The sequence below is a fragment of the Mesitornis unicolor genome, unplaced genomic scaffold (genome assembly GCF_000695765.1).
Source record: "Mesitornis unicolor isolate BGI_N332 unplaced genomic scaffold, ASM69576v1 scaffold2778, whole genome shotgun sequence".
Taxonomy (NCBI): Eukaryota; Metazoa; Chordata; class Aves; order Mesitornithiformes; family Mesitornithidae; genus Mesitornis; species Mesitornis unicolor.
In genome coordinates this window covers 19121-28887 of record NW_010203656.1, presented here as the reverse complement: position 1 = coordinate 28887, position 9767 = coordinate 19121, and the positions used below count along the sequence as shown (strand labels likewise).

The window sequence follows — 9767 nt, the reverse complement described above, 5'->3', positions numbered from 1 at the left end:
ATGTACAAGAGAAACAGTTTCAGAAATGGGTTATAACATGTGCTTTTTGGGCAAAAATGTCTCTTTGCTACCATGCCTCCTTACTATTTTGGTCAGTTTTTCAAATGACAAAATAGTCCCTGCCAAGAACTTGGTTACATACACATATTTACAACAAACCCAAGGGCCTCTTTTGTTAAGTCATTTGAAAAGTATAGGATTTTACTGAGCAATGTATCAAAGCCTCTAGTGCTATCATAATCTGCAACATTTTATGAAGATAACTCGTATTTTAAAATACATTAATATGGTGTTTTCCCTTGTACTAAATGTGATTACTTCCAAGTTTATAAACATAATCGACACCTCTTCCCTGGAAGAAAAACTGATTTTTCTGTAGCTTGTCTTAAAGTGTGATCCAAGACAATTATTATGTTATTGAATGTAAAACTTTATATTAATGGTCCAACAGTGCAGAAGAAATACAGGATAAATCATTGTGAAGGAAGAGAACTGTTCTGGCTTTCTGTCACGTGCAGTGCACTATACCAGTTTAATTACACAATGCTGGCAAATAATTCCATTTATAAATAGCAACACTGCACCTTTGACATGATACTCAATCAAAAAAATAGATTTGCTGAAATGAAGAAAATGTTCCTGTATAAATTGGAGTATAATTGTAAATCAATTCTTTTGCTTCCTCATCTTCACTGGGGAAACGGTGCAGGCTCTTCCGGGCTGTAAAACATTGTTAAAGGACAGATCAGTTTACTGTTATCCTCCTCAACAGTATCTTGGCAAAGTAAGTTATTCTGTGCACCATAACAGCAAATGGAATTACAGTAACTTGTATGTGAAGAACTTTAGAAAGCTGGTTATAGTCTATTTTATTACTGGGGAGGGCTAAATCTAATTATGAATTTGAAGCCAAGACTGTACAAAAATATTTATCCATGAGACACTGGCAGTATATACCAGAGATACCAGTACTAGTAACACTGAAAGGAATGAATCAGAGTATCAGCCTACTGAAAGCTGTGGTGCTAGCATGGACTGTGGTGGTGAGGACAATAAAATCCAAATCCTTGTCTGATTTATCATGTTGGCAACAATAAGCAAGTCAAAATTAATGATGGATAGGTATGAAACTGGTACTTCAGTGTAATGGCTTAGTTATTAAGTGATTGTAAATGAGTACATTTTTTCCAGCTGAATGATACAGTGTATACATATATAAAAGAACTCGCACGTACTGTCTCTCAACAGAAATTACAAGCAGTGTTGGCACTTACTTTGCCACATTTACTTGGATAATGGCCTGAGCAAGCTTACCTCTGCCTGTAATATGGTGTACAGACAGGTACTAGAGAATGTAGCAATCAGAAATAGAAAATGTGCTGCATTCTAGTATTAGATTACAAAAGAAAAAACAGACTCATAACTATGCTTTCTCCTATTTTCCCCTTTATTTTTGTCTTAGTCTCCCTATCAAAATTCTTAAAATAGAGGAAGCTTATGGATACTGACAAGGAATTTTATGTGATTTTGCTATCTTTTCACAAAGGGAAGTAGGACTTCATTATGCAAAAAAGAGCCTTCAGCTTGTACAAACCACAACTTTTATGCTTATGCTCTCACTGACCAGGTCAGCACAAGTTGCATTTCTTTAAATCACTGTCTGCTTTCTCCAAACAAGTGACTCTCCTGATAAGAGATCAAATTAGAGACTAACCTCAACTAGGTTATTGATTATGTGTTTCACTGTCCCAGTCAACCAGGTAAGACAATTTCATGAACAGTCAATTTAAAATATGAAAATTATATTTCAGCAGAATGGTTCAGAAAGTATAAATAAAGGATAAAGTAAGTTTGAGTCCTTCAAATACTTTTGTATTTATATCCTGCTTATTTATAGCAAATAGACCAGAAGTGTAATTAAAAAAATCAAAATTTTACACATCAGCTAATTCCAGCTTCTTAGGGTACAAACAAACAAATCAGAAGCTCTATAAAATTCAAAACCTTTTTGTGCTGTCTATAGTCTGTAATTGTTGGGCACCATATTGCCTCCCTTTGACACACCCTTATACTGTCCAAGCACAGTTTATAATCTGGGTGCAAATATTTTGCAAGCAAAACTGAGAATACACTGTATGACTGTAACTCAGTTTGGAACTGAAGAAACCTCTGGAATTATGAATGGAGTTTTTTTGTTTGTTTCTTTCATTGTCTGTGCAAGGGAGGCTGAAATGTTGCAGTGATCATTTGAAATGGTAGAAAGTCAAAGCACAAACAATGCTTTTGAGCCAGTCTACTGAAAAGAGTTTGTGCAATACCTGGCCTTTTGATGTAACTTTTACTAAGCCATTCTATTTCTAGTATCCCTTGGCTTTTTATAAGCCTATAAAGATTGCAGGGTAATCTTCTCAGAAAGCAGTAAGAGGTACTGAACTTTGACAGCTGAAAAAGAGGTCTGTTGTCCTCAAAGAATTTCACTAATGCTTCACTCTAAAAAAAATGATATTTATAGATAATAAACTTTTTACCTTCATTAATAAAGAAATCAGCTATATAATATGCTGCTTTTACAGCTGATGGAGAATGTGGAATGCCTGGTGAGTTCTTCCACTCAAAAGGATTTTTCTCTGGATGCCACTGGACGCCATAAATTGGATATTTGTATGCTGCAACAGACACAAAGCACATAAGCAAGAATTATGTATTTGGTCTTACTACAAAGGAAACTAAAAGGATAAGCTACAAAAATACCTCACTTATCAACAGTTTCACAAAAGCTTAAACAGGAAGTTGAAACTCTAATAAAGTCACAGCAAAACTAAAGAAAAAAAATGGATATTGTAAAAGAAGAGTCTCACTCCAATGCAAGAAGATTTTTGTACATCACTTTTTTTGATTATTCATTTCAGAATTTATATACGTATATATGTACACACACAAAAAAATAGTGTTACAACTGTATCAGTCTCAGAGCTTCCTATCTACTGCCAGCATCACTCAACACACAATCCTCACAGCCACACAGGATATCCCTGGCAGTTCCATGGGACAGATCCAAGTCGTAGGGGCTCCCTGAAGGCCCAGTCAATGCAGGGGCAGCTCCCATCTGCTCTGTGCCAGGCCTGAGAGATGCAGGGGGAAGCCAGTCCCAAGCTCTCTTACAGAGCACAGCAGCACAGCAGCTGGTAACTGCTCTGTGAAAAACTGCTTCCAGGCACGGGAGGTGTCTGTCATCAGCCTAATCAGGTTTTCTGATCAAACTGCTATTTTCCTCTTCTGGAAGACAGCCAGTGTGACATACAGAATACTATGGGCCGACAGCTGGGCCTTACTGTAGAGCTGCTAGCAGCGTACTGATCGAGATAAACCACTCCCTAAAGAGCTAACTTGTTTCTTCAGATGAGCAAGCCTGGTGCAAAACCTATGCAACACAAGAAAAGTAATGCAAAAGGTTTCTAGAGGAGGACAATTACCAGTATTGCTGCTAAAGTAATGAGGGATGCTGCTGCTATGCCGTACAGCAAACATACAGAGCATCACAGGAATGCAAGCATAAGCAGACAAACAGAAAGCAAGGTGCAAGAAAGGCACATTGCACCACAGAGGGATTAAACCACCACAGGACAAATGCTGTACACTTCACATCACAGCACTTGAATACTCCAGTGCTAAAGTGTTACAGCGTATCTGGAAGGGAAACAGCAGGCGAGAGAAGTAATTAGGCTCAAAGATTTGCACTCAAAAGATAAAATATCCCTGCAAACAGAGCCTTGTTCCTCACAGCCAGAGCACTGACAGGGCTGATGCTCACCCTGCTATTCTACCAGCAAGCTTGCAGTACCAACTTACATCAATGTCACAACATCTCAAAAGAACTAGCTTGTTACAGTCACAGTTTACAAAGGAAATTAATCTCTTTACCTTCCATGGTAGATATAAACTCTAGTTCATCATCGGTGTTAGTGGTTAGAACATTATAGAAATTACGAAGCTTTTCGTTCTTTGTGAAATTCTGCGATAAGGAAAGGGAGAAGAAAGATGTGTGATTTGATCATTTATTTCTAGTTTTAACAGAGCAAATTTATTTGTGTTCAGGAATTAAAATTATCAAATACCTCCACGGAGAGGCTCCACATATGAAAGTTTGATGTCAACGGCTCAGTAGCAAATGCATGTAATACATCATCAGGGAAATTCTTGAATAATCTACTGTCTTTTGCAGCTATTACAAAGAAAAATGAAAAAAGGATGTTGTCCATTACCCAAGCTGCTAACAGAAGAACTAATACTGAACAGGAGACAAATTTAATAAAACACTGCATTAAAGTAAACTTTTTCTGTAGTGTAACCTTATGATTTTAGAATACACTGCAAGAAAAATGGTGAAATAACTCCAACAGGTTTCCAATATGCTTTTACTGCTGTCCTCCAGTCTTGACTCAGTGAGGAGCCAACTTTGCTACCCAAGTTCTAACTAAAAGCAGCATCATTCTTTGCCACTCATTTCAGCGACCTTTCCATTCACAATAAGTACAAATCACAGAATCTGTGAATGCTACAGGGTCTGCAGATGGATTACTCGTAAATTAAAGGATGAAGTATCAATAGAAGACCTAAACTCACATTATTGTTGCAGGTCCAAATTATCAAGTGACTCAAAGAGCCACAACGGTGGTTTATGCTGGCTGCTGCTGGTTTCAAATGGCTCGTGCTCGCATCTCTGCTTTAGAAGTGACAGAGCTGCACTGACTTTATAAAAAAAGTGTCATGGCAACTCAGTAAGAATTTAACAAGGTAATAATCAGAAACCTCCCAAACACTCACCCCTACATATTTATCATGAACAAAACACAACACCTCTCAGCAAAACTCAGACATGAGATGTAATGGATTTTTCACCTGAGGTAAAGTTCAGAGGGAGTGAAAAACCATCCGTCTTGGTATTAACAAGTAAAACTTCACCACTTGTGAGATACGTAAGCTCTTCGTGTCCAAGACATGTTCCCCATATTGGGAAGTAGTCTCCTTTATCATTAGCCTTCAAAATAAAAAGTAACAATGTAAGGAAAAGTACTGAAGATTTACAGAAAGAAGACTGAAGAGATTTTCCTACTCTTTTCATGTTCTCTTGTGTAGGTGAGAAGTAAAACTGCTACAGTAGTACAAATTGTGATCATCTCAGAGGAATTCTAACAGTTCAATTACAATTGAAATAAACACAGACTCCCTTAGTTTTTCTCCTAAAATACAAAGGCTAGGAGATACACACGTCGGTTGAAGCAGTAATGTGAGCCCAATGTTGATAATAATTTGACTGTTCTGTTCTACAAATACGTAACGTTGAGAGCAGCCTAAACAGAAACCACAACATGGCAACATTTCTATAAAAAAGGCAATCATAAGAAGGGATGCAAACCAATCTGCCACCATTTTGAGGGAAAGCCTATTGATTACAATTCATACTTTTACACGAAGCGCATTACAGTCACAGAGCAAGGACCCTCTGCAATGTCCATCTGTATTAAAAAGATAGAAATCCTATTATTAGCATGGCTATGGTCTTAAGTGATATACTTATATGCTTGTTTAACTAGCAGGTTTGGACTTGTGTTCCCAAAAGTTAAACTGTGATTTTAAGCAGCATAAAAAAGTGACAATCACTTTCAAAAGAATAAAAATTGGCAGGAAAGTGCAAAAAACAAGAGAAGAAAGCAAAGAGGAAAAAAGGGAAAGCAAACTGAACCATAAAGATTTTGTCACACCCTCCTTGTGCCTTTTTTTTTAATAAACAGTAGCCAGGAGGCTAAGCATACATTAAACAACACCCAAGACATCACATTTTAAAAACTAATTTAAAAGCTGGAAAACAGTATTTCACTTAGGTTTTTGCCTAGCTAGTAAAATTCTATTGACTTGGATGGGGATTAGCATTTCACATTCTCTATTCATATTAAAAGAGAGCCAGATCAAGTAATTCCCTAGTATGAACATTTGAAAATGAAGAGACAAGGAACGCTCATGCGTTTTAAAAAAGCACATAATTCAGTCAATTCTGTACCTGCTAATATACTCTTGACTACTGTAGCTTAGCTTACATCAGTAAAACTACTGATATTTTACTGCGCTATTTAAATCTCAAAAGATGAAAATCAAAGCACACAATCATCACAAATAGCACAGAAAAAACTCCTGATTTATTAGTAAGGGTTACGTATGATGAACTGAAAATTATTTTCTGCCTTTCACTCACCTGAGGTACCCATACAGGCTAATAAATCTGCCTCTCTGTTCATAAAATTATGACCTATGCAATTCAGTTCATTAGTGTGAAATGTCAACAGAATTCATAATAGTACTGCAAACCACAAAAAACCTTTGGCCCAGTACTGAACACCAAGTCAGAGGCTGCACTTCACACAGTGAGCAGTTTCAAAGAGACAAATGAGATGAATTGTCTCACACAGAAGTGAGAGAGTCTTTGCAAGATTCACGTTTAAGGCGACAGAGTAAAAATCAGCACAAATAAAGACAGACAAAAGAGTAACAACATTAGTGCCATGGGGACTGAAAAGTAGGAAACTTAATTCCTGAATTGCAGCAGCTGACTGGTCCTGTGAATGCCATTGCCCACGCTTGCCGTGCCTGCTTTTGGAAAGCCAGCAGCAGGGGTAGAGGAGGAATTCCTCACCGCCAAGGAACGCCTCTACCAGGGTAACAGTTTGAGCACTACTCATAATTGCCAATAGAATTGGGCAAAATTTTGCAAAGTATGACTTCTGAGGCAATTTTAATGACATTAGCTGAAAATAAAACAAAGCCAGTAAAGAGGAAAAAAGGAAGTAAGTTTACATTTTTATTCAATTTGAATACAGAAGACCCTTAACAAATCAAAGACTGTGTATAAAGTTCAGTGAATCTCCATGCCTTTCCACAATGCAAGTTTTACTTCAAGATGTGTTGATTACTATCTAAAAAAACTCACCTCTCATGATCACATAATATTTAATGATCATATAAATATTTAAAAATAATTAATATAACCTTTCAAGTGTTCTTCCTACATTTTCTCATGCTATAAATTAAGCCAGTGTTAACTTTATAAATCTGCTATATTTACAATAAGCAATGCAAAGAAATAGGTAAAATAGTGTAACGTGCTAACATAGATCTCTCATCTGCACCCCCAAAGATGTATTTAAATCTACTTATAGATAAGCGAGAATAAAGATGTTTCACTAGCTGTAACATATACGCAAAGAGAGGCCTTAATGTTATATTATTGCAAATTGGTTTATTTGAGTCTCTCTAGACTTCCTCCTAAGACTAAACTTCAGTCATAAAACTTCTCCAAATGATTACATTTATGTACATCTTTGTTCAGCATTTAATGTCAATGGATACTCTTGTGCTTTTGGAAGGTATTATTGTTACTTTATTGCAAGTTTCACACAGCCATAAAACCAGAGGTACAATGAAGAAATGATACTGTTCTCACCTGAAGAACTTGAGAGTTTAAGACCATGACACAACATAAAACAGTAGAGGGTGTCAGAAGTCTGAATCTTAAACTATTATATTGTTCATGCAGAAGCCAGGAATGAGCTACTTATTATCGGGCTTACAGTTAACACACTGGATGTCAAGGCAAAACTATGAAAATATGAGCCCCTCTGTCATTTTTACCTCTGAACGGGAACAATAACAAGAACAGAATGTTCCTTAGTAATTACCTCTAATGCCTTGTGGTAAAATATCTTAGCGACCCTGGCATATTCTGAAGTCCTAAGGTCCACACCACCTCCTGGAAAAAGCACCCTGAAAGGCAACATCCAAGAATCTGATTAGCTACAGTGATCAAACTAAGACCTAGACAATGTATACAGAGAAAGTGTTGATAGTGGTTTTAACGGTAGCATTTGGGTCTAGGTTAAGACAGATATATTTCAGCAATCTATAGACAGGCATCTAACATTATGGACAGCAAGGACCTAGTCGGAAAAGCCAATGGAGACTCAAATAAGTTTCCTAGAGCAGACACCTAACTGGTTGGTAGGTTGAACAACCCTGCAGGCTTCACTGGCACCAGCACTTCATTAATTATGTGAGTTTAGACAGCTAGCACACAAGCAGACAGCTAAGTTTAGGTTTTTAAGGAACTGCTGGAGAGAGTCCAGCGTAGGGCTACAAAGATGATTAAGGGAGTGGAGCATCTCCCTTATGAGGAGCGGCTGAGGGAGCTGGGTGTCTTTAGTTTGCAGAAGAGGAGACTGAGGGGAGACCTCATTCATGTTTATAAATATAGAAAGGGTGAGTGTCACGAGGATGGAGCCAGGCTCTTCTCGGTGACAAACAATGATAAGACAAGGGGTAACGGACAGAAACTGGAACACAGGAGGTTCCACTTAAATTTGAGAAGAAACTTCTTCTCAGTGAGGGTGACAGAGCACTGGAACAGGCTGCCCAGAGAGGTTGTGGAGTCTCCTTCTCTGGAGACATTCAAAACCCGCCTGGACGCCTTCCTGTGCAACCTCATCTAGGTGTTCCTGCTCCGGCAGGGGGATTGGACTAGATGATCTTTTGAGGTCCCTTCCAATCCCTAACGTTCTGTGATTCTGTGATTACCACAAAGCAGTGACCGAGCCTAGTGCAAGGTAAGGAAGAGGAGAATAAACAGAAAATAGACAACACATACAAATTTCAGTTGGTATACAAAAGGGATGCCCACCATGACTCCATCAAATGCAGTACCAACTCTTAGCTGACTCTCCTTACCACTTTAAAATCCTGGCCTCAATATTAATTCATCCTTTCAATAAAGAAGAATTGTGGCCTCAGCAGTGTGGCTTTCTTCATGCAGACAACACAGATCAAAAAGCTCCCATTAGAAAAAAGTCACCAAGTATTTAGTGGATAAGTAGAGCAGTATTCAAAAAAATATAAATCAGATTACCTCCAATGCCAATACAGACAATGAATATAGCTGAGGGTATTTTCAAAATAGGCCAAATTATAGATTTCTGCAGAGATCTAGCTAGACAAAAAGGGTGATCCTTACCTGGATGTGGTAGAAAATTCACTTCACCTGTTCCTTTTGTACAACCCAAAAACTGGCCAATACTAATTAAGGAAAACAACTGTCATTTCTGCTAATGCAAAAAGGAAGTAACTCATTAAGTAGCAATGATAATGGCTTGACCTTGTCATAAGCAGACTGAAATGCAGCTACCTGTATTCCAGTATCTCTAACTCATTAGAGCTGATGACGTTCACTGTGAATTTCAAAGGCTATCTCAGGAGTACATTGCTATGTTCATAAAATTCTGTGTCTACTATAGTAAATTTCATTATTTTAAGAAGGTGAGATTCAATAATAAATAATTTCCAACTAAAAAGAACCTGGAGCTAAGCTCTTACAACATGAAAGAACAATGCATCTCTTTCTTATCCTAAGTTTTCACAGAAGTCCTTCCCTCCAGAGATGTTATCTGTTATTTACACACAGCTATACCATGTATGCCATTAGTTGACAGTGGAGGACAACAAGAGGAAATATGGACCATCCTTGCCCACCTACATAGCACAAACCCAACTGTCAGTTGAATTAGGGAACTGGATCTACTTGTCTAACATCCTCTTCTGCATTGAGGTAGGTGGTGAGGTAGAAAGAATGGGAGACCTCACTGGTGAAAGTCCTTCTGGCAAGCAAAGAGATGCTGGCAGCCATAAGAACACGATAAAATTATTCATTTTGTCTCCTACATGAAGAC

At 37.7% G+C, this 9767-nt stretch overlaps 1 protein-coding gene across 1 annotated transcript in view; it reads right to left on the bottom strand.

The window, feature by feature from the left end:
* Nucleotides 1-374: 374 nt before the first annotated feature.
* GGH (gamma-glutamyl hydrolase (conjugase, folylpolygammaglutamyl hydrolase)) overlaps nucleotides 375-9767 on the bottom strand; it is a 12326-nt gene continuing 2933 nt past the window's right edge. Inside the window, exons 4-9 of the mRNA XM_010190773.1 lie at nucleotides 7731-7815; nucleotides 4900-5038; nucleotides 4116-4222; nucleotides 3922-4012; nucleotides 2529-2666; nucleotides 375-720 (exon numbers count right to left, since the gene is read on the bottom strand). Coding sequence (XP_010189075.1) covers nucleotides 599-720; nucleotides 2529-2666; nucleotides 3922-4012; nucleotides 4116-4222; nucleotides 4900-5038; nucleotides 7731-7815 — 682 coding nt within the window. The 3' untranslated portion in view covers nucleotides 375-598. The remainder of the gene's footprint in view (nucleotides 721-2528; nucleotides 2667-3921; nucleotides 4013-4115; nucleotides 4223-4899; nucleotides 5039-7730; nucleotides 7816-9767) is intronic.